The sequence below is a fragment of the Cephus cinctus genome, unplaced genomic scaffold, assembly GCF_000341935.2.
Source record: "Cephus cinctus unplaced genomic scaffold, Ccin1 Ccin1_scaffold0857, whole genome shotgun sequence".
Classification (NCBI taxonomy): domain Eukaryota; kingdom Metazoa; phylum Arthropoda; class Insecta; order Hymenoptera; family Cephidae; genus Cephus; species Cephus cinctus.
Genome location: NW_014333443.1, coordinates 250048 through 273584, shown reverse-complemented (window position 1 = coordinate 273584; position 23537 = coordinate 250048). Strand labels below are relative to the sequence as shown.

The following is a 23537-nucleotide window of genomic DNA, read 5'->3' as shown; positions in this document are numbered from 1 at the left end:
AATGAATTTTACCAGAAAAAAAAAAGAAGAAAGACAGTCGATGTTTCCAGTACTATAATTTATTCGTGATTCAATAATAATTAATTCATTAAAATAATACAATAATTATTAATATCAATAGCAGTCTACGAATTTGCTAATAAAGCAACGGCATACACGTTATATCATTTCATATAAATTAAAGTTAATCGACTTGCGTAATCTCTTTTTTGCTCCGATACACTCGCTACACATAGGATATACTGGTAAAGAGGACTATTTCTTGCACACGTGCATTTATGCGTCTGAGACGAAGTATTATATGTATATGGCATAAAAAGCCCCTCCAGAACTTTTGTCCTGCTTACAGCATCTTTCCTGTGTCTACAGTGCCCAGTATCTGTCAGTTATAAAGTCCCATAAAATTCCTCTTTACTAGCATCTTCTCAGTTGCTTATTCTAATGTTTAGCATTGCAAAGTCACGCAGAAGTTCACAGAATTTTTAATTTCTCATGTATATACATATATACCTTTTAGTATATATATGTACATAGTTTCCTCTGATTTGGCAATATATATACCATGAACGGATAGTCCGATTATATTGGGTCGTCAAGGATAAAATTTGTAGAAAAATAGGCAAAGTTGGTTGATAACTACAAATTTCATCTTTGACGACCCAATAATAAAAAATCTTTCCTTGAATCGAATATTTTGAAAATTCGTGCGAGTATTTGTTAGCTTCGGTGTTTAGTATCAGGATGTATGTACATGCGTCCATGTATGTATGTATGTATATGTATATGATATTCAAGAGATCGCTCGATGGCTGTTTGGCCACAGGAACATAAAGAATTAACAATTACGAATGTCCAAGGGGAAAAAAGGGCTTTAGCTATCTATTTATACAGTTTTTAAAGACGTCGTGACACTATTTCATTATTTTTTTCATTTTCTCCATTGGGCACCTCAAAAATAATACGCGCCAGTGCAATTTATATATATTATATTATATATATTTACAAAAAATAAGAGGAGAATTAGGATCGACATACCCATCCCTCTGGCATTCCTACTGTATCGCATTTCATAATTGAAAAATACGGATTGTCACTTGCTCTCACCCGCTGATTCATTAATATTCCGTCGCCAGGAGTGTGTTAGAAGAGAAAAAAAAAGAAAGCATATATGTCACCTTTCATCAAGATCAAATACTCCGCAAAATTATTTGGTACCAAGGACCGTTAGACAATATACTATGCGAGTGGGTTTTTATAGAATGGCAATCATTGCGGAGTGAGAAATGCAAAACATCACATATAGTTTTAAATATATTTACGTATCAGTGTATAATTATATATACGTATTCGAATTTAGGTACACATGAGCATTATACCCCTTTATTCTTCCCCTCAATTCATCAACGAGAGATAATTCGAAATAGAGGAAATGAATATTGGATGAGAAAATTATGCCTTTACGCGAACAATGAAGTTGCTATTCAAACTGGGGCCTGGCGCCGCTTTGAAATACTTCGTTTACATTTTCCTTAATATTTAATAGTCAATTTCGAAAAAAGATACAAAAAGCCGAGTCGAGAATCGTTACAGCATGATTATTCTTTCGAAATAAATTGAGCTTAGCTCCTTCTCTTTGATCTATTTCTTCAGAATTTTATTGACACATTTAAGTAATTATTCTGCAATAACTGTAATTGACCAAAGGGATTTTTGACTTAATGATAAGCGCCACTTTTTCGATGCCACGATTTACGCGTAATCATCAGGCCGTCATTTAGTCTCGTAAAGAATTAAATGTAAGAAAGATCAAAATAGTATATTGATAGTAGACAAACATCAGGAATAAAAAATATCTTGCTATCGAATTTTAAATAATAATAACGATAAACAGACTAAGAAATATTCGAAACGCCCAAAAGTGGCAGTGCTAACGTTTTTCTTTTATTTCCTGCTATTTTCTTTTGCCTTTTGCGCTTCACAATTTAAATTCTTTTTTTCACAATATGAACGATAGACAAAGATTACAAAATTACGAGATCCCGATTACCATCTCGTGTATCTTCGGCTCTCTTCGCGTCCTATTGTGAATTACAGATTGTAAAGTATAAATACGATAGACCATTATAAACACTAAATAACCGCTGCACAGGTAAAGAAAAGAAATTATATCACATATCTTTTCGATCTTCCATATATCTAACCGATTGTTATTTTCTTATTATCGATTGACAATCGATATCCTTTATCCTCTCCGTTATCTAGGCGCGATTAGTCGGAAAACTACAGTAAATATCACATGGAGCAATGAAAAATTTCAATGAAACCATTCTCTATTAGCGTCGCACATCAAGTTTTTGTAACGACGTGTCTTACAGTCAAAAAGAAAAGAAAAGAAACAACAACGAGCAAGTCGATAACGTGATTGACACCAATCGACTTTATTGAACTAGATAAATAAGTTCTGGCAATTGTCATCGCTCTTTTATTTTCGCACGTTTATAATGTGCTTAGTGAGGAAAATAATTTAGCAATAATAGGTATATATATTTTCGCGATTTTTCAGGCATACGACTGATCGAGAGATATAGCTATTTTATTTCCCTTTTCTACCCAATTTCTCAATCTCCCGCGAAGCTCCTCGAGGCTCTTGGATTTAGCCTTATTTATCCTCTTGTACTTCACGTCTTTTGGTTTTGTCACTGAACGATGATTACTCATTACCCTATTATACGTAACCTGCAAGCAAAACGATTACAATAATTAAACAAAAATTTTAAATAGCTTCATCGACACTTCTCATAGTATTAACCATATTACACATATAAGAAATATGTTTTCGTACCTGAGCCTGCTGACTCTCATCTCTGGGCCTTTCACTAGGCGGAGAATCGGCTTCCTGAGCGAGTCTCTCGAAACTTCCATACAAATCCTGAAGCTTCCCCTTGCCACTACCTAAGCTTTTGCCTCTTCGAACCTCGTACTCGGAATTCTCAGTAGACTCGGATGGATCCTGATTGTTCTCGCTGTCGCCATCTTCTTCCACGGAGTACACAGTTTCCAGAATTTCCGGCCGCCTCAGGAACCCATTACAGCGTCTCATGGAGGAATACTTGCTGGATGGCTCGACAGCGTCGGATACAGATCGAATCACCGTGACGTCGGTGATGTTCGAACGAAACCTGAAATACAAAACACGTTAGGAAAAGCTGTAACGGCAGTTGGACGTTTGATTTCCAGATAATCGAAATACCTAAGTGGGGCCGGATCATCAGCAGCTTCCTCCAGAACGACAGCGCTATCGCTGTCACCAAGGCTGTCTAATCTATCAAGTGCATCGCATGGCGGGGAATCTCGGGTTCCCGAGTTTCGCTCGGCTAATCTATTTTGAAGTTGCCGAATGACTTTTTGCTGCCTTAGAATAATGGCTTCTCGTTGACTAAGGCTGGCTTCGATCTCCTTTTGCTTCCGGCAGAGTCTCGATTCGAAAAGTAACAACTGCGAGGACAACGTTCTAAGTTGTTCGGCTTTCTCTCTGGTCAATCTTGAGACTAGGTCCTCCTAAACAGAAATATAAAACAAAAAAATTTACCTATACAATTAGATATTAGGATTAAAGATATATCGAACGGTCTAAATTGCAGTGTGTCACACACATCGTTATTCGCTATGCTATTCAACCAGATACGCAACATCCGGCCTGCTTAGCATGGACAGTCCCCGTCTGGTTCGGTTCTTCCTATAAGGAGTCCATTATTCGCAGCATTGTCTCGCATAAATGGCTGCCGTGGGGAAAGCCAGGCTCGATTATGCCAGGCTACTTATTTATGAATAAAGCTCGCAGCTACTGTCCAGCAATCACATTAATATTAAACAGGCTTATCCCGACCGCTCTAGGTATTTGTTCTTTTGCCAAGTGCAAAAGATAATAATTAAAAAATGTTCCCGTTTTCTTTTTTTGCCAAATAACATTGGGGCGCTGATATTCGAACAGCGAGCATGAACTAACTTGTAGCTTGAGTGTCCGCCGCCAGGCGAGCATCTGGTGCGCCTGCGCCCTCTGTCTCGCCCTCAAAGCTGCAATTACGCATTTTGCTTCGTCCAATGACGTCACTTCCTCTTCCGGATCCTTGGAGATATCACTCAGAGTTTCCGTGACTCGTCCTTCGGTTACGGTCGCCAAAGGGCAGCTTTCCATCGACGTCTCGTCGAAGCTAAAACTGAAAGAAGCATTCGACGCCGTTAAACTCTTTGAAATACTTCAGAAGTAACGTAAGAACAGAACAAAATTGTATCGTGAAACTATAGACTAGTGTATACTGACTAAAGCAAAGAATAACATTGCTCAGGATAAATAAATACGATCCAGAAATATTTTTCAGTATTTTTTAACCTGGAACACGTTTCTACAATGAATTCAGGAAGATGCTACATCAATTTTTACTTATGAATAATATTATCCGATCGAACTAGAGATGAAATTCAATAAGAGCGAAGAAGGATCCGTGATCGCACGCTTCCATTGTGTAACCGAGCGTATTAAGTATCTAAGGGAGGATCTGGTTTGAGATAGATATTAAAAAAGTCAAAAATGAAATAAACACCCAGTACATAGACTTTACGCATAGGTAAGGTCCGATAGGAATTACGGTCAGGTGGCGACAACGATGGTGAATAGCACGCCATAAAAGGCAGATGGTTCTGAAGCCGTTGTTAGGACCATTACGATGCGAAAGTATTGGGTTACGCAGTAACTAGTTACTTCCGACTATACCGACAAAGACAAACTTTCGTTCTTCAACAACCCCGTCTGACTCACGAGGGCTACGTAGAGAAGCTTATTTTCGACGCTTAGCTTCTTCGACGGAGCTTTACTTCGATGTATGGGGTAACTTAGTGAATTTGGTAATATGCGCCACGTTGATAATGACAATTAGTAACTATGTTTTTCTGAGCTTTGCGCGTCCTGATGAAAATGGCAATGAAGGTGCATTAGCAAATATTTAATTGTTCGCGACCACAGAGTTACACAATGAGCTCTGATTTATTTATGAATCTGCCAGTAATACATAAGAATCTTTGATACTTCACACATCAAGTTTGAAATACGAGCTGAAACTAAGTATGGATATGTAGCATCATGAGAGAAAAATAGACAAAAGAATTTCGAACAGCAATCAATTCGAAGCTCGCCTCTCGCCGTTCGATCGGTAATGCATATAAAAGTAATTAAAGTGTCGTGAAGCGTAATGGCAGCTCGTTTAAGTAAGAAACAGTCGCCGATCCCGTGCCAGGATACGATAGATACGAGGTCCGACTTTCTAACCTGCAGGACCCATAATAGCAATTAACCAGATTTCAATGATCGATCTGCCAGTTTAGCAGCACCACAACGCCATCTACTTTATGCGTACACTCTCAGCAGCGTTCCAATTCGCAATATCGTTACGGCTGAAGTAATTAATAGTGATTTACCGTTAACAAAATCATCTAAATAATTAATACGGCAACGTGCTAAGTAATTATAGTATACTCATCCTCGTCATTTGGTTACTTCCTTCAATTTGGATATAAACTAAATAATTTTTTTAATTTTCAATTTTACGTTACTTTGTACACCCAACCGACTGTATTCGCACTGTTCTGAATTGTACGAAGCACGAAACGCAACTGGGCTAAAATTCGCTAGGGGAAGTTTGTATGGCGAGATATACGGTAGTAGATACTTATCGAGGCCGATGCAGGTGTACGAATAGAGGGATATGGAGTTCGCAAAAGGGTTTGAGTTGTTCCGGTCTTATCTGTCTGGAATTATATATATCCGGTTATTCAGTCCAAACGCACCGCCTGAGCATAGTTCTGCCATAGGAATGAAAAGGGCGCGTTAACATCAGATGGTGCATTTGGGCTGAATAACCCGGTATATAATTCTAGACAGATGTAGATATATACGTATATGATAAATAAGAGTGTGTAAAATTTACAGGATGTACTACACCCAATTCTTCAAACCGATCCCATATTCAGATTATCGAGTACCTCATACGCCTACATATATTTATTACGTAATAACGTAACGAAAATTTGTTTTTTTAGACATATAATCACAAAATTTTAACTCTTACGAGAACCTGGTTTTTTTTTCGGAAACACGGAGGCCGTATTATAGCTGCTCCGCAAGAGTTACAAAACCTACAAAGAAAGAACGATATATACGAGTATACTTGTGCGCACGGGTCGAGAGCGGAAACGAAGCATTGAGCGCATCAGTACTTCCGGGCGTATGCTTGAGCCCCTGACATCCGGTCAGCTGTCTAGTGCGAAAGGGGGTGAAACCCCGTCTAGTTGCGGTTGAAGAAAGTGCATACGTTATATTACTTTTTATTTACCGATCCCAATAAATATATAATGAGAAATTGTGCAGTGCGTTATATTGATATTATCGATTACCTTAGGTAATAATGTTACAGCTCCTTTAGTTTCTGTTATTTCATTTTATTAGAGTGGTATCGAGGGTGCTCGACCCTGACACACTTTCCTCCTCGATAAACAGGACGCATTGTCCACGGATATTGTTTTACTCGGTTAAATAAATTCCCAACGATTCTTCTCGCATCCTGTCTCGCGTCTTATCCGGCCTACTGTATCGCACTGTATACATTTCTCCAGAGCCAGTATGAAAAATGGACGATTAAAGAAGAAAAAAAGGAAATAGAAGTGAACCGCAACCGGCAGCGGCACTACCGCAGTTTGACGTTACGACTAGCGAGGTTAACTTGTTGGTTCGAACATAGAAACAAATACTGGCGTCCACACTCGAGAACCTGCACGCTGAAACCAGACTGATGCAAACATATCGTATGTCGTTCGATGCACGGTACGCTCAATAATGAAGAGGAACAGTTTATCCAAGCAGAGAAATACGATATTTTCTACCAGCAATGAAACTCGCTCTAAGCACGAGTTTAGAAACGCCAGGAAAGTATAAGAATTTGCATTATTGCCGATCCAAACTATATTATGTAATTAAAAGTACTTATTGGCGTCTTACGATGAGTTTTCAGTACGCGCCAAGTCAAGGAGCAATCCTAACCACTACGCGCCCGTATTTCACCGGTATAGCCGGCGGCTAGGACGTTTCTTGGCCTTGCTGAGCGGGATTCCTTAGACGCGTATTCGTCATTTTTATTTGTTTCTTTTCAACGTATTACTCGTGTTACTCTTTTTTCATTTATTTATTTATCTCCTTTCTATCCCTCTGCCACTGATGGCTCTCGCCTTTTATTCTGTATTCCTATGATCTTGTGTACGAAATCGCGATATATAAGCCAAGAGTAATGTAAACGGAACCCATTATGGTTAAAGCGATCCTTTATAAGAATAACGTAGATTCATTTGGAAGAACCAGAATACGGGAATGGTCTCTTCCTTCCATCTCTCTATTTCTTTTTTTTTTTTTAATAATCTTTACCTCTAGGGGGCGCAGCGCTTCTGCCATTGTCAGGACGTTATACCAGAGCGCGGCACGCATCTGGCGTTTTGCTACGTAATGAACATTGGCGCGGAAGCACACGGTGATATTGGCGGCAGTAATGAGCCAATGGCGTAATGCAGACTATAATCGTGCGAATCCGACTAGCTGATAAGACACGTGACGTGCGGGTATACGCACACGTAAAAGGATAATTGGCTCGTGACTAAAAAAGATATAAAGTGACAGGACACGAAAAGGTTCTGAACCACGAGAACGGGTTGCGTTAAAAATGATAGACGAGACCAAGTCGTTATGGGGTGGGGGGGTAAAATGTTTTTGTTTTTAATGTCAAAGCGTGAAAACGCGTCTATTCGAGGAAAAGCGTTTTTTTTTTTAAATAACCAGATACCATTAATCTTCTGGTGAAACAGGACTTTTGAGAGGACTATAAAAGAGGAGATAGTAAAAAGTTGAACCATCTTGGCTGTGATTATAGCGTGTTAATAAAAATATCGAAAAAAAAAAAAGAATAAACCCACGCCATAAAGATTCCCTGAGACTACCGCCATTCCCACTTGAGTTCACAGCATGGGTTCACGTGACCGTGCATTTTCGTTGTGTGTATTACGTGCAAAGACGTTGGGATTTTTCGGATTTCTTAGTGAAAAACCTTATTATTTTATTATTCGCACGATCTGGCCACCGCCACCGCCGGCGCCACCGTAGCCACAGTCGCGGTGCCGCGGCTATTTATATAAAACCAGATCCAGCACAATAGCAACTTTCTACTCCTACACAGAGAGTGGGGCTGGTGCAGATCGTGTGCTAACCTCAGCGCGCGCACACAGAGACTCGCTCCGAGAGGTACGAGCGTTGGAACGCTGTAAAAAAGGGTATAAAAAATAAAAAGACAGCATGAATGCACCATGGTATAAATCTACGGGCGTGCTCGGCACACCGTAAATCCCTCCCGATTAAAGTAGTGGCCGCACGGCCCACGTGTTCGCCGCGACTGAGTGGGATGTCGTCAGTCAGACGGTTTTCCATGTAGATCCTTTATTTGGATCCTGGATGTGGCCTGGTAAGTGTTCCAGGATGATTGAACCCAATAATGAACGAGAACGAAACGAAAGATAAAATAAGAAAAATGAAACAACAAGGTCCTCAAAGTGGCAAAAAGGGAGCGGAGAGTCGACCTCTCGTAGTGAAAGTCTAACCCGGAGTCTTAGCGTACCGTGAGTTGGGCCTAGTACCGAAATTGCTCTGGACTCTCCCCGCCGTTGAAAAACTCTGGGCCCTATCTTAGACGAAGTATCGGGAAGAAGAGCCGAGCTGGCTGAGGCAGAAAATGATACGCGTCCTATCATTTATTATAGCGGGCCCATTAACAACGGCGGAGCCCGATATACGACACCCACTCGAGTGACACACGTGCTTGGTCCATAACGATTGAGTCTACTATACAGGGTGGGGAACTAACTTCGAACCTGAATACGCCATTGGGTATCTACGCATATGTGTGCGTCCGACTAGGAAGAGCCAACGGTCATTATGCTCGCGTAATCTCGCCCACAGTTCAGCCCCACGTAGATAGAACTTGTTAGCCATTGGCAATCCTCGTTAAATGTATATGTATACCTACTGGTTCATTTATTTTTTACGCCAAGTTTCACAAAGGAACCAGAGGTGCCCATTACGATTTAGTACCCCGATAATACAGCGGGACCCTATTCGCGCCGATCTTCATTTACGGGAGGACATTAATGTTTCGTAAATATTTATGGAAATCGAGATGGGGCCCACGCGGATGTGGTACTGTGACCTTAACCTATTAACACGCGGGACAACCTTGCCCGCTTCTCTCGTTCGCATTGAAGTTTCGTCGAGTCGTGCGTCCGAGTCGTGTGCATGCATTTTCAAGCGTACACGGATCGTGACCAGACATCGGGACATACTTATCGACTCTTTTCTTTATCGTTAACATTAAATACGAAAATACCACAGCCATCTTTGTTACGCTCTGCGCTTTACCAATGAGTCGTGAAGGCACGAACAAGATCAGGCTCACACGTCGAGTTTGCCTTCTCGTTTAGGGCCATTGCCATCGTGAGAATGTCCCTTTTGAGGAATAAGACCGTAGCAGTTAAGTTCGTTGAGCAAGAACTTGAGTGAACTGGTTTTTTTAACAATTTATTTGTCGAATCTCAATGGGCCCCACTTTGCCCCCTCAAATTCTCTTTGTCTCGTACCTTCCTGGTAGTCACTCACGGGGTCCCAGGACCTTTAGGAGCCTTCTCAGCTACTCCTTTGGGCATACGTTCTCTACACTTGCTATTTGAAGATCGTGGGAGTACTCTCAAATGTACATACACACTTCCAAGAAACTTACTCGAATATTCTGACGCTAACGAAAGGACGAGCTAATGTTTACCTAGGCGCAAAGTCTTCCAAGCTCAGACAAACTCGAGGCTCTAACGTGGGAATAATATAGTGATTTGTCTTATGATTTGAATAAGATTAACGTAAGAATCTCGGGAATTGTACTATAGTCTCTCTCTCTCTCTCTCTCTCTCTCTCTCTCTCCCTCTTCCCCTATCTCTCTTTTCTACCTTTGATGTCTTTTTAACGGTAACCGTCAAAGTGGCGAAAAGACCGAGAGACACGAAGAGGCTTAGCATAAACGGTACATACGTAAGTGGCCTCGACTTGTGCCTCTTCGGGCTGCATAATGCAACGAATTACGGTTATTCTCAGTTAACGCGCGCTTAAGCTAGCCTATCTATGAAAAGAATTGACCAAAAAGTAGAATAAGGGATACGACCATTGCGATTAACTTCTACGAGGCATAGCAACTCTCCAATAGCACAAGATGAGAGTGAGAGAAGGAGTCGGAAGGAAAGTGGAAAATTGCCGGAAAGTCTTGAAGCAACGTAATCCATGAAAAAGAAATGCCAAGAAAACTCGAAACAGGGATTAACCAAGTTTGTCGTATTTCTATATACGGACACGCGTTTGATGCGTGTGATGTCTATTGGAGCGTTAGAACGCGAGGGGTTCGGGAAGAGGAAGCCACTGGATCCTGAGAGATAACGGGAAAGGAGAGAGAATGTCAAGGAAAACTTGGATACAGGAAATACCTTTCAGGAGAGAAAAACAGTGAGGCTGTTACAGATACGCCACCACTCGTAAACCAGCATATGTGCTATCTACATATAGATACAGTTGGTCAAAGAGAGAAAGAAGGGTTCGAATTGGTTACCAATAATGGAACACAAAGGAAAGCCATCGTAAAAAGGACCGAGTTAAAGCGGTGTGCGTCGGTATATCGAAGTCCGTATAAAAAGAAGAACAAGAAATAAAAAAGCGACGAGAGGAATGAAGAAAAAGAAGAAGGCATAAACAAGTCTGCGAGAAGTCTCGTGCGCGGAAGCCACGACACCGGCGATATATATAAATATTCTTCTTCTTCTTCTTCTTCTTCTTCTTCTTCATTTATTGGCCTTAGCCGCTAGGGCAAATGGCCACGTATACGAAGTAACCAGAGGTATGCGTGTAAATATACGTATAAAAGAATACATTCGAGTTTGACAGCCAACGAAGAAAACCTGCCGGTCCTAACCGTGACGGAGCCGAACGTGAGCGATTATGGCCGATCGATGCCGAAGCCGCCGGAGACGAGCTGCCAGCCGTTGCGCAGGTAAATAGAATTTTTACCAGGCCGACCCCGCACGTTGTACTGTATTTACATAAGGTCTCATGAATACAAAGAGTCCACGCACACGATATTACAATACGTATATGTACCGTACGAATCTATAGGTATTGGCGATTTGATTATGGCTCGTTTTCACTTTCGTCACGTGGTCGGACTTTGGTAGTACCAATTTGATTACAAAACGCTTGCGACGTCTAATAGATTGGTGATTAATCAGACTTTTTTTTATCTTCATTTATTTAAAGTGAAACACAATACCTTTGGTAAGTATAGAATGAGGTAAGGGGAGAATTCAACGTTACCGATATACCTATTGTGTATATGTTATTACGATAGCAGTACCTAAGTCTCGGTTAACGGAGAATCACTCGATAAATATATTACACCGGAATCGACGTAACGCGTATCCTAAATGGCACCCGATAGATACTGTTAAAGTCATAGCAAACCTTCAGGTGCGAGTATTCATGGATAAATAGCCGGTATATCATAATAAAATAAAGGAGAGTCCATGTACTTGAACGTATGCATGTAGGTAGACGCATATGCGTACGCACGTGTCCGCTGACTTCTCTACCTACGCCATCCTGGCAAGAATGTCTTGCTCGAGTTTCCATGAAACGCACCAACCTCTATGGTGAACGTGTCGTACCATAAGTCGGGACCCTCCGCATTCGTGTGCATACCTAATGTATTAAATGCGTCTACAAGACATCCCGTTTTAGAAGGCTTGTAAAGATACGCCGAGACTTGAAGTCTTTGAAGACGGAAATTCTGCGCAATCTCATAGAATTTATTTTGGAAGAGTATTATCGTGAGCAAGAGACGAAAAAAAAAATCCCTGTACATTACGCATACGGAAAAAATAAAACTTCAGTTCGGGGCAAAAAAACAGGAAGGTTATAGCAATAATTCACATACCGGCGAACATTGACAGTCGTACTTGATGTATAAATTAGTATATTTCTGGGTCTTTACGACAGGGTCTATAGTGTTCCACGATATACAACGAAACTGGATTTTTTTCTATTCTTTCTTTACATTGGCATTGATATCTTGCAGTAAGCCCATTCGTGGAAGTAAGATGTTTTCCGAATTCAAGAAAAAGTCGTATCTGCCGGATCATTAGAACATCTCCAAGGGTTTAAAAGTTATCGACGTCCCAAATATTCTCTACAGAAGTTTAGCATATCAGTTCCATGGAAATGCGCCTGTCTACCCAACGCCAACTCTTGATCAATCCTGCCACGCGAAAATTCCTGGGTTATTTTGAAAAAAATAAAACAAAATAAAATAAATAAAAAAGGTGATTAACCCCAGGTATAGTAACATACTGAACAATTTTAAAGTTCGCTTTATCCGAAGATTCATTATATCCAAACGGAGGATCATGTTTGTAGAGTACAAAGTGAAAAAGAAAAATAATGTTGAGTAAGCTAACTGTGCATATTGAATGGAGAGAATGACTCAAAAGAAGTAGGTAAAAATAAAAGCAAAATAAAGGATCAAACCGATATACTGTACATGTACGAACGTCAGGATAACCATACGGTATATCGTACCGTTCTCTGTTCACCTTTTTCACCGTTCATATTCTCGTTATCTGTAGAACTGGTGACTCTGCTACCTTCTACACATTTAGCTGAACCCTGTCCGAGACTCTCACTCGAGCGGAGTAGATAAGAGAAGGTGGCACAAGGCAGAAAAGTGAAAGCTGTTGAGTCTCGATCTAAACTATATCTCGTTTTAGCCGTTCGGATCGGTTCGCCATGTTCTCCAGGCTTTGGTTATTGAGGCGCGAGGGCCAGGAGCACTCTGCACTCTTGAACTATTCAAACGAATGTAGTCCACGATCGTGTCGCAACCTACTCCACCTTTTACTCCTATTCAACCTCCTATTTCTACTCTGGCAATACCCACTATAACTCATAGAATAGCGCCTTTACCATCTGTCGACCTGACGGCACTGTTGCTGCTGCAATACAGTCAAACTAACGTCCTATTCTATCTCTATCTGTATCTCTCCCAGACGACACACACGTCCAAAAGTCACCTTTAAGATGTCTTAAAGACAACTTCTGTGCCATTAGACGCCTTAAAGACGACTTTTGGACATTATATGTTGCGTGGGGCTGTGTCTCGACGTGGTCTTTTGTAAAACGGCCTGTGCCTTATAGTGTGGACAATTTAAATTTTGGAATTTTTTTTTGTTCCCCTTCATCTCCTTTTAATTTCAATTTTTTTACTATCTCGCCCTTGTACTGAAACTTTCATTCGTTGAGCGCGCAACGACTACCGTCTAGAATCCTCAAGTACACTTCAGACGTCAGAGTGATTGTCTTGGGCTGTCTCTCTTATATTCATTTTTGTTCTCCCATTGATACTTCTCGGTGTAGGATAAACTTCATTATTTTCAGCTCCATGCACTCCTGGGAATAGGTAATTCAGAAGATACATAAATATCGTAATAGAGCATACACGAGAGCAGACAGGAGCAAATAAGAAGGATAACACGTGGGAGGAGAGTAAACACAATTATCTGATTCTTATTCGAAACGTAATACGGTTTGTGTGTGTCCATGGACTTTTCCTGTATCTTTTGCGTCGCACTTTCTTCGTCTTTTTGTGCCTCTTCGAGAAACCCACGATCGATCTCTCTCTCTCTCTCTCTCTCTCTCTCTCTCTCTCTCTCCCCCCCCCTTCATCACTCTTGGAATGGCCCGAAGGCGCATTTGCATTCGCAGCGAAACAAAAGGATTCGCACGGCGCGTTACCAAAGCGCGGAATCGAAGCGCGGTGAAAGTCGCTCCGACAAGATAAAGAGGCAGACAGGTAAACAGTGAGTGAAAGAGAAGAAGAGAATCGTTGCGTTGCACCTTCCGTGCATTTTCCGTATACCTTACGTGTCTGCCGAACAATGGGGATTCGCGCGAGACGCATCGGGCGACTCTTTAATAAGACACACGGCAATTGTAACGTCGACGAGAAAGGATGAATGAAACGAATGATAATTCAGCCGTCTTCATTTCCCAGGCGAGATGCGCTCGCTGGATAATTAAATTCGTCTCTGGCGCGTCGCTGTGCTAAGAATAAGATTATTTCATTAAAGTTCCAGTGAGCTTTCACGAGTCTTCCATCGTGGTCCTTAGGGATAATCTCTGGAAAGAAAAAAAGAGAGGAGAGAGATGAAACGGTATATACGAGAATTGTAGTTTGAATCAGCCATCCAGGTGAAAAAAAGACTTATTCTAAGATGGCCGTGGTACGATGGACACGTTCCGTGACGTTAAAGAAATCGGCAGATCTATCGATCACGTACCGGCAAGATTGCCGGACTGTGCTCCTGAGACCAATCGCGAAATAAGTACACAAGTGCACGAAGAAACGAGTCCTTATGGTAGTATTATGCGCTGTTGCGAATGTCGAGGTTCGGGATGCGCAGAGTTCTTTGGGACCGGCAATGGCGAGCACTGTACAGCATGACTTAAGGCCCAATCATCGATCGGTACGAAGGAACAAGCAAAAACGAGTATATTGCAAGGGCGTGTTCGCTGACCTACGAGGTCAATGTTGTTACCTTCATTATCGGCACGGAGTCTCAATGATTTTTATGCACCGGGTACCCATTGTGCTACTAGCGGAATTAAAACAGAACGAAGTAGGAACGACCGAGAGAATTTTCATGGACTTCAGGAACCCTCGAAGAAGGTCACCGTTTATGATTATGGCGCCATCTGGAATGTATGCACGATAAAAATGTAATTTTATATTATAGGTTATATATTGATTGTACGGGTGCATGTGGCGCCTTTTAGTCTGTCGTCCTTGACCCTTGACTTTCGGAACCCGGAAAGCATTACGGATTTAATTCTCGTTAAAGCACAGAAACGAATACAAGATAGATATCTCTAGAATTTCATACAAGATAAATAGGAATGTCTCTGGAACCCGAAATGTTTGCTACACTGTGTGTCAACTACGGATAAAAATATGCTAAGCCTAGATAAAATTTTACACGAGGGAAACTTTAATTTCGGTCGTTTTATACCGCTACCTGGTACAACGTAGTCCACGTGTGTACCGGGAGGCCGCGCTAAAGAAAGGCCTGTACTGCTCGATCGACCCAGGAGTAGATAGAGTGCAGAGGCAAACGGTAGCTGGGTGGACCAAGAGTCGGGAAGCCAAGCAAAGAAATAGGTTAGCTTTGAAAAAAAAGGAACAAAATAAAAGGAAAAAGATATATTCGAGTATAGGTTAAGTAATCGTAGTTACATTAAAGCAATTGTAAATATGATGCAATTTAAGGTTATGCTCACCGGCCCATTAAGAGATCCTGTTTTTTTTTTCCTTTTTTTTTTTCTTACTAAGTCTCAGCCTCATCTTGTCATCCCAGTGACAGTTTCGGTAAATTCTTGCCGCGTAGGCCCCAGACAATCAATTTGGAACTCTGGTGTCACTTTATTCGTTTGCAAATAATTGAGAGAGAAAGACATACGTCATAGGACTCCGAGCGAATGAGCGTTTTCAAGAAGATGGCGCAAGACAGCGAAAAAGAGGATAGGAAAGTCGCTCGCGATCCTGGGAAAGAGAGAGAGAGAGAGAGATAGAGAGAGTACGGGAAAAAAATGAAATCGTGTGACGGGCCCGTTAGGGCGTAATGTCGGGTTCACAATAGGTATGCGCGACACGCCGATTCCCACGGTACAATGGCGTAACGGTGTGGCACGCGGTCGCGATGAAATTTCGAGGTGGAGCCGATCCTTCGGTCACGCTACGCGGCCATATTTTTTGGATAGACGAGGGTTGTTGCATCGAAGCAATCTTAAGCGCAGCTAAATCTCGTGGGATTTCACGAGAGAAATAATAGGGAAAACAGCAGGAGCCCTTCTGAACCTAAGGCACTGGTCTATGCAATTAAAAGCAATTCCCTCTAGGCTGTATATCATTCTTCTGCACCTACTGTAGCATGCTTCGTGTACCATCGCAAGTACATACGTACCATGTGCACGGTCCCATTAATGGGGCCTGACCTTCGACATCTCGTAAAGGCAGATTTCACCCCGGTCAGCTACGCCGTCTCGTTTCGTTCTTAATGAGCAATAACGTCGGTTGAATATAATCCGCTTCGTGAGAGCTCGTAAAAGTATTTTTTTTCGTTAATTCTCTTATACTTGATTTATTTTATTGAAAATGACTTCAAAGCCAAAATAATTGAATCATTTTTAGTTACATGAAAGATTCCCAAGAGAAGCGATCACTGCGCGATTCGTTGAGCCGAAATTATTTGTGGTTGCTCGCGAAGGGTCTCGATATATTTTATGAAGCTTCAATATTCCCGGTCACTTGTTCAGAGCCATAGGGAATTTTCGTGGTTCTATCATCGAGTTGGTATTGTTTTTGAAAAATGAAACGCGAAGGTTATCCAGCCATACTCGTTTCCCTTCCTCTGCGTGTAAAGAGCACCCTCTGCTACCTGTATATATGGGAGAGAAGCTCTATTGGAGTAAAAGCTGCGGGGACTGGGGGAACGATGGTGGAGCGAGGTTGGGTGGATCGATCGGCGCCCCGGTATTTTCCCTGGGAATGGAAAAAGACAGGAGACATGACAAAAATAGGAATTAAAGAAGGAAGATGCAAAGAAACAAGGAACGAGAAAGTAAAGTATAAGGAACTCCCCAAGGTTCTCAGTTCTTTATTTCTTCCGTGAATATTACTATCGCGACAAGCATCGCACTGTAAAGAATGATGAAGAAAATATTTTTAAAAAAATGCAAAAAAAGGTCACTTGAAATTCAACAAGAGAAACTGTAATTCGTCACTAGCGATGTTTGTCGATTTGTAACTGCGTGAAATTTGAAATTATGTTACGACAAATCGACCGTGAATGGTGGAACCTGCATAAAAATAAAAATGCAAAACGAAAGGAAAAGAAAAAGATAAAAAAATAGTAAGCTGATCGTACGAACCTCGAACGCCGACTTTAACCGATCTCCAGTTAACGAGGATCCTTTCGTATTTCTCTGGCGTGGCCGATTCTGCCAGACGGTTATAATAGCCAAAGTGCATAGGTAGTCTTAGGGTTAGGTTAGGTTAGGCTGATACGTCTCGCAAGAAGCCTAGGGGCCCTAAAAACGGGGTGGTCCCTATAATTCTCAGAGAATTAAAAAAAAAACAAAGCTTAACCCGTGATCTCGAGGAGAAGAAGTGAGAGAGTAAAGGACAAAGTGCTAAAACGAGAAGAAAAAATAAAACATTAACCATACGAGATGGAGTTTGAAAATCAAGATCCATTGATCCTGCCGAAAAGGCCGTTTGTCAAATAAAAAGGAAACAACATACGAACACGCCAAATTTTATGTCTTTCGAGTATCTGCTCGAAATAGAGCTATGGCTTTGTAGTAGTTTCGTGTATTCATTGCATCTACTCTTTAATTCGTCCTGTGCGCCTCAACGGATTATCCGTAGTTACGTAAAACCGGATATACATATATCCTAGAGACAAAGACACCTGAAACCATTGGAAACTTCAAACACCTTTTGTCAGCATTGTAATGGCGAACGTATGGGAAGTCCACTTTGCGAGGTGGACGATCCCACGCGTGGACAAGGTATACGTGACTTCCGGTAAGGACGCAAGATGGGATGAAGTGTGGGAAGTCATAAAGCTCTGTTCACAATGAACACGATAAACAATTGTTAATTACCAGGTACGGCATCAACGGAATAAATATAACTGAAAAACAAAAAACTTCACATCCTTCAACGTCATAGACGTATAAATATCGCCCATATGGCCGATCCGTAAATTTGATTTGATGTCTATTGTAGTTCCTGACGTTAAGATACGGTAACCCAAGTCACGTATTCCATCTATAAGGGGAGTAAGTCAAGGGTAAGTTGAATCGAATCTTATAGCCATATATTGTCTTGCTTTTCCTTTCTCTCTTTCCTCTTCTCTTTATTTAACTGTCCTAGCTCTTGTTAATCCATTTATACAGCGTCGAAGCCCATCTAACGATACTAGGCCAAGCCGTATTTGGCACTCTGACCTCTCTTAGTAAATCTTATTACCTGGACGTTCAGAAGCAAAGAATAAATTTCATCGTTTAGCATAGGAGTATCGTTTGCAATATGGTTGGTCAGGATAATTAGAGGAGCCCGAGAGCCGTTCTGGTGCGAACTACGTAAAGTGTCAATCTATGTACAGGAGATCGATGAAGTTCAACGGTGTACTGTCCAGTGCGTGCTTATAGCACATGACGGTGTTTACTAGGGCCTCTCACTGTTACAGCAATGAAATAGAAATCTATTCGAACGAGCTCCTACTGCACTAGACGCATATTATATATTATATAGACCCACACACGTGCATCGTACGTTACAGAGATAAATATGGTAGATGAGAAATATAAAAAAGGAACATCGAAACGGACAGAGAACGCGTTTGCTTGAATTATTTATTGGCAATGGATTCACCTTACGTATAGATACTGTGCTGTAGTACTGCAGCATAAAGGGTAAGTGGCCGGTGTAGGTCGAAGAGGTGGTGTAGGTGGAGGAAGAAAAAAGACAAAGAAAAGAGAAACCAAGAGAAACACGAGTCTCTACTGTACAGGAGGATCCTAGAATATTCTCCAGAGGTCTTCGATATATTTGAGTAATTTAAGCGTAGACGTATCTTCAAAGGTCAATAATGAACAGGATGAAATTAACGTAGCAAATTTGATATTTATAGTCCGGGTTACGAGATCAGACTCCGATTTTGACATATGGAATATAACCTATTTTTGACGTTTAACGGATGCAGTCCAGCTATGGAAATAATCGTTTCTTGTCCCGTAAAAAATTATTTCACTGAACTTTAACTGAGTATACTTAACCCTTAACTACACAGGTCCGACTTTAGGAAGATACTTTGCAAGGTAAGGTCTATGAGAGCTAACTTCTTGGAACTGGATTGCGACACCATTACGACAAATAGAATAATTCGATAGTAGTTTCACGTTGCTCTCACTTCAAATGAATTTATCGACCAGGTATCAGATAATAATTGTGTAATAGGTTTTCTTAATTTATTGAAAATTTACATGGCAACAAATTCGACAGGATAGCAAAACATGAAATTGGTGAGGTCTGTAAGACCGCACATGTGTAATTATGGGTTAAATCAGTTGTAACAATGCTAAATGTTTTATATTTCATTTTTTGTTTTCCTTAACCCAGGAGTAAACGGGTGGGGTCATTCGGACATCCCGATTAAATACTTTTCAAATGGAAAACAAAAAATCGCTCAACCATTTCCGGTTTAAGTAATTTTGAAATCGGATTCGGTGGCTCGACTATACAACATCGTGACGCGTGAAGGAGCATGCGAACTTTTTGTTGTCGTTAAAGCGATTGTGAGAAATGACGTAAGATGATTATAAGACAGTAACTGTTATTACAAGTATTTTAATATCCATTGCCTAATATATATAGACACGTGTAAGAAGATTCTCCTTGTAAGCCATTCCTTTAACCGAAGTCCTCGTTTATCACTAATTTTCTTTTTTCCGTATTCTACTTTCTACAAATTTTTTTTGGTGGTTCCGTATCCTTCTTATATCTTCTATTCTTGGTTCCGCTTCTTTTCTACGTCTCTTAGCCGCTAACCACCACGTCGGCCATTTTCGCAGAGTTTTCCGCTCACCGGAGCGATAAATCTCCCTGCATTATTCATCGATCTTCCGTTCTGCAATACGACTTTTCAACGTATAAAATTTCGTACAGACGCTAACGGATTCCGCGTGCTTAAGCAGTACGTTGAAATTGTGGACGGGAGTAACTTTAGGACTGAATTGAGATAGAGAGGAGATCGTAAAAGTCTCAGAAAGTTTATAAGAAAAAAAAAAGAAGGAATTTCGTAAGTTTTAATGTCAGCCTCTGACGTCGTAATTTTTCGTGAATAATTTTGTTTTTCTTCAAGCTAAATTGTTGATTGCCAGTTATCTGTTTAGTTGATACCGATTGTGAGTCACGCTTTTCTTCATGAATTCTAAACGGGGATTTGCTATCGTCAGTCGGTCCGTTATTCAAAATAGATACGTCACATCATAGCGTCAGTAAGTACCTCCTTCTGGAGTGCTCGAGGATCTCGTTCATTTTTCAAAACCGTAAAATTCGAATGAGTTTCCATTTTGTTTTCTTTTTTTTTTTATATTCACTTCTTTCTCATATTTTTGTCGCCCCGGGCGGGCTGAATGTCTCTTCATTGAAGATAAGTTTGGTTTGTTGCTACCAAGGAAAATAACTCGGAATTATTAGAGCAAAACCGATACGATTTACCATGGTCTCCATCTTGATTCCCTATGGTGTTCAACCCTCTGTTGTATACGGGTCTGGGACAATTGACATCTTTGTCAATTTAAAAATACAAAAAGTAAGCATAAAAGAAACTGAGTCTTACGACTCTTTTTACGAGGACAATATGAAGGATTTTATGAAGCTTCTAAAACGACCAGTCAAGCAGGTGTGGACTGATAGTTAAAGTCCCTGAGTTGTGAAAAAGAGGAAAAACGAAGTGTAAAGAAAATACGTAACCAACCTGATCTGCCTCGGGAACGAATTAGCATTTCAATTAAACGGTCAGCTGACAATCTCGATAATTTAAATCCTATTGTCTAACTCAATATAAAAGGATACTTCTTCACTCGATAAAAACGCAATTTAAAACGATTACTCGTAGACCCAACGTTGCTGGCGGCCATTTCGATACACCTAGATTTATATCGATTCAATTCGTCTGATTGCCAACAGATGGAATCTTGTCGCTCGATCGCGCACGATTTCCAATTTCCACAATAAATTTACGAATATTCCCACCCGGTGAGAACGCTTTCGAAAATCCTTGAATAGTCATTGGGATACAATTAAAGAAAAATAGAAATTAAAAAAAAAATTAAAATCAAATCTCACCTCCATGCTCTCTGCGTGGTCTTCATCTCTCCTTTGGCCTGTCGACTGGATGTCACTTCCTCTCGCAAGATTTATCCATGTAATTCGTTAAAGATCATCGCCATATCACTATTCGACACTCAACACACACTTCTGAGAGTATCGCCAAACGAACGGATAACCCTTTGTTTGTTTTTTTACTTCCTTGTTGTTTTTCACTTTAACATGTATCACAAGAAAATTAATATTGGTTGCGCATGTCACGTTATTGTCGGCAGCGTCAGACAAGCAGGCAGCCAACCAAGCAGATGGACAGATCTGACAGGTTAATAGCAACCAATGCAAGAAAACACCAAGATTCGTATTGAGAACCTTCTGTTTTCGCAGTTAACAGTACACTCGGCAAGTTTATTAGTCACAGGCACATGGATCGTAAATATTGCCAATAGATAGTCCAGTAGGCAGGACCTAACAAACAGAATGTTGATAACGTTAATTGGTGGGATCACACAATAATTTGTGGGGAAATAGGATAAATTTTAAATATATCTCTATCGATTCAATTGGCAGTTTACTCGAGAAATCATACCACGAATCATGTATTAAGAATGAAAACTGATTCAACGAATTATTTATGACGATTCATGCAAAACACAACACTGTATATTCCTATCTATTTCTGTATATAACTATATATGGACTTCTTGGGCGATTATTCTGTGTCAGTCTGTAGCCTCCTGGCAAGATAGATGTTTATATATGCACTCACTTTCTACATGCTGACAATGCGAGAGAATTTGACTCGTTGAATAGATAGAATTCACAAAGCACGTTCATCCGTTCCATAAGAATCAATATAGGTACGAAAGAAAGAAAAAAACTTGGAAGTGTTTTGTTAGACCGAAAAATCTGAGTAGGCCCATGACAGGATGGGCCATGGGGTGTTGGCGGGAGGATTCCTTTCCTTCTCTCGAGGTGTGCCGGCAGGTGCAAAAGAGGCCTGTTTACAGAGGAATCGGACCCATCGCGCCGAAGGGTTTTACTCCGTGATACTCGCAGGTACTATACATATATTTGAATATACGCTGACTCGGCGTTAATGGGACTAGTACTCTTCTTGGTTGTTGTGAGTTTTCGTGGACCAGGATATACCCTTGGCGCTCACAGAGTCTGTCGTGAAGTTGTTTCGTCGGGGGCCCGCGAGTATGGGTCCCGTTCTTCGAGAGATCAGAGAGAAAGGAGGAGACGAGGAGAAGCTCGGGGAATAAATAAGAGAGAAAGAAGGGAAGAGCAAGAGAAACTCTGTACGAGTGAAAGAAGGATAGTAAGAGAAAGAGATGGAAAGAGGCTCGTAGCAAGAGAACGCGAGGAAGTACTGTTAGACGGGGCCTAAAGGCCCACCGGCTTAAAGGATACTGACGTTAAAGTTCTCCTTAACTTCGCGCAAAGTTCAACTATTTTCTCCTTATGTATATTATTCACCTTTATTTCGACGATGCAATTATCCGTTGTTCTCTTCTGAAATTCTGCGATGCCACTGAAGTTCGGTCGCCAAATATAATTTATTCGATTTATTCGTCTGTCGCTTTATTTTCCTTTGGAATTCGTGCTGACAGGATAAAAGATCCTGAAAACTCGTGTTACGCTTCCATACACCTGATCGTTCTGCTGCTTCACTGATTGTCGAGGACTTTCTCCTCTTGGAGGCTTTACGTGTAATTATTTCAGAAAAAGGATCTTCTCAACTTCTCTCCTATTGTCGTTTTCATTGTTAAATTGTCAATAACGATACGTGTGTTCTCTATTCCTCGATAATGTGTTTTACTTATTGACAGTCTTGTTACCATTGGTGAGGTTCTTTATCCTTATCTTCCACGGTATCTTCCATCCCATCTCACAAATAGATCCACGAAAGAAACACCAAAATCACATATCACGAGTAAAAACAACAAACAAGAACAAACTCGAAATCAATACTATATCATCTGGTGCGAATAACACAAAATCATCTCACCAAAATATTTCTCTATTCCACAATATATACGACGAAACAAAAAACACGAATGAATTAAACAATCACTGTACTGTATGCTCCAGACGAGAGTGCAAATAATCCCTTTTTCTTCCTTAATTAACCTCGCAGTTCCATGACTATGTTACTGGCAATTTATCTTCGTTTACTAAAATGACAAGAAGGTACCTCGTGCATTCCGATGTTCCAAAGGAATTGCACGAAATTATTCACAAAACTTGGTCGCACAGTGACACACGAGTCTTACTTTTACAGGACCGTTTTCAAATCATCGTATGTCCCAAAATAACATATATCTAAGAAAACAAAGTCAAATTTGAAAATCCACTACGTTCCAGCGACATCGAAGTTTGCGGCTCGACTGACTGGCAGCTCAACCGTCTCCC

The 23537-nt window shown here is 40.8% G+C and overlaps 1 protein-coding gene across 4 annotated transcripts; it reads right to left on the bottom strand.

The window, feature by feature from the left end:
* Positions 1 to 43: 43 nt before the first annotated feature.
* On the bottom strand, positions 44 to 23526 carry LOC107270959. 4 transcript variants are annotated; one of them, XM_015746453.2, is made up of 6 exons: positions 21889 to 23526; positions 21141 to 21587; positions 4007 to 4217; positions 3251 to 3558; positions 2843 to 3179; positions 44 to 2736 (listed from the first exon to the last, which is right to left on the bottom strand). In XM_015746453.2, the coding sequence occupies exons 2-6, from the start codon at positions 21164 to 21166 to the stop codon at positions 2560 to 2562; spliced, it is 1059 nt and encodes a 352-aa protein (XP_015601939.1). In that variant the 5' UTR covers positions 21167 to 21587; positions 21889 to 23526; the 3' UTR covers positions 44 to 2559. The 4 variants fall into 4 exon arrangements, with proteins under 4 accessions (XP_015601939.1, XP_015601938.1, XP_015601940.1 ...); XM_015746452.2 differs by having other exon boundaries at positions 22602 to 23526; XM_015746454.2 differs by having other exon boundaries at positions 21141 to 21337; positions 22602 to 23526.
* Between the last annotated feature and the right edge of the window lie 11 nt (positions 23527 to 23537).

Excerpts from the sequence above, each read along its gene's own strand:
- LOC107270959 (XM_015746453.2), bottom strand. The coding sequence starts at position 21,166 with ATGAAGACCACGCAGAGAGCATGGAG. Across the intron at positions 3,559-4,006 it reads GGCGGACACTCAAGCTACAA|GAGGACCTAGTCTCAAGATT; the intron begins GTTAGTTCATGC and ends ATTTCTGTTTAG. Across the intron at positions 2,737-2,842 it reads ATGAGAGTCAGCAGGCTCAG|GTTACGTATAATAGGGTAAT; the intron begins GTACGAAAACAT and ends TTTTGCTTGCAG.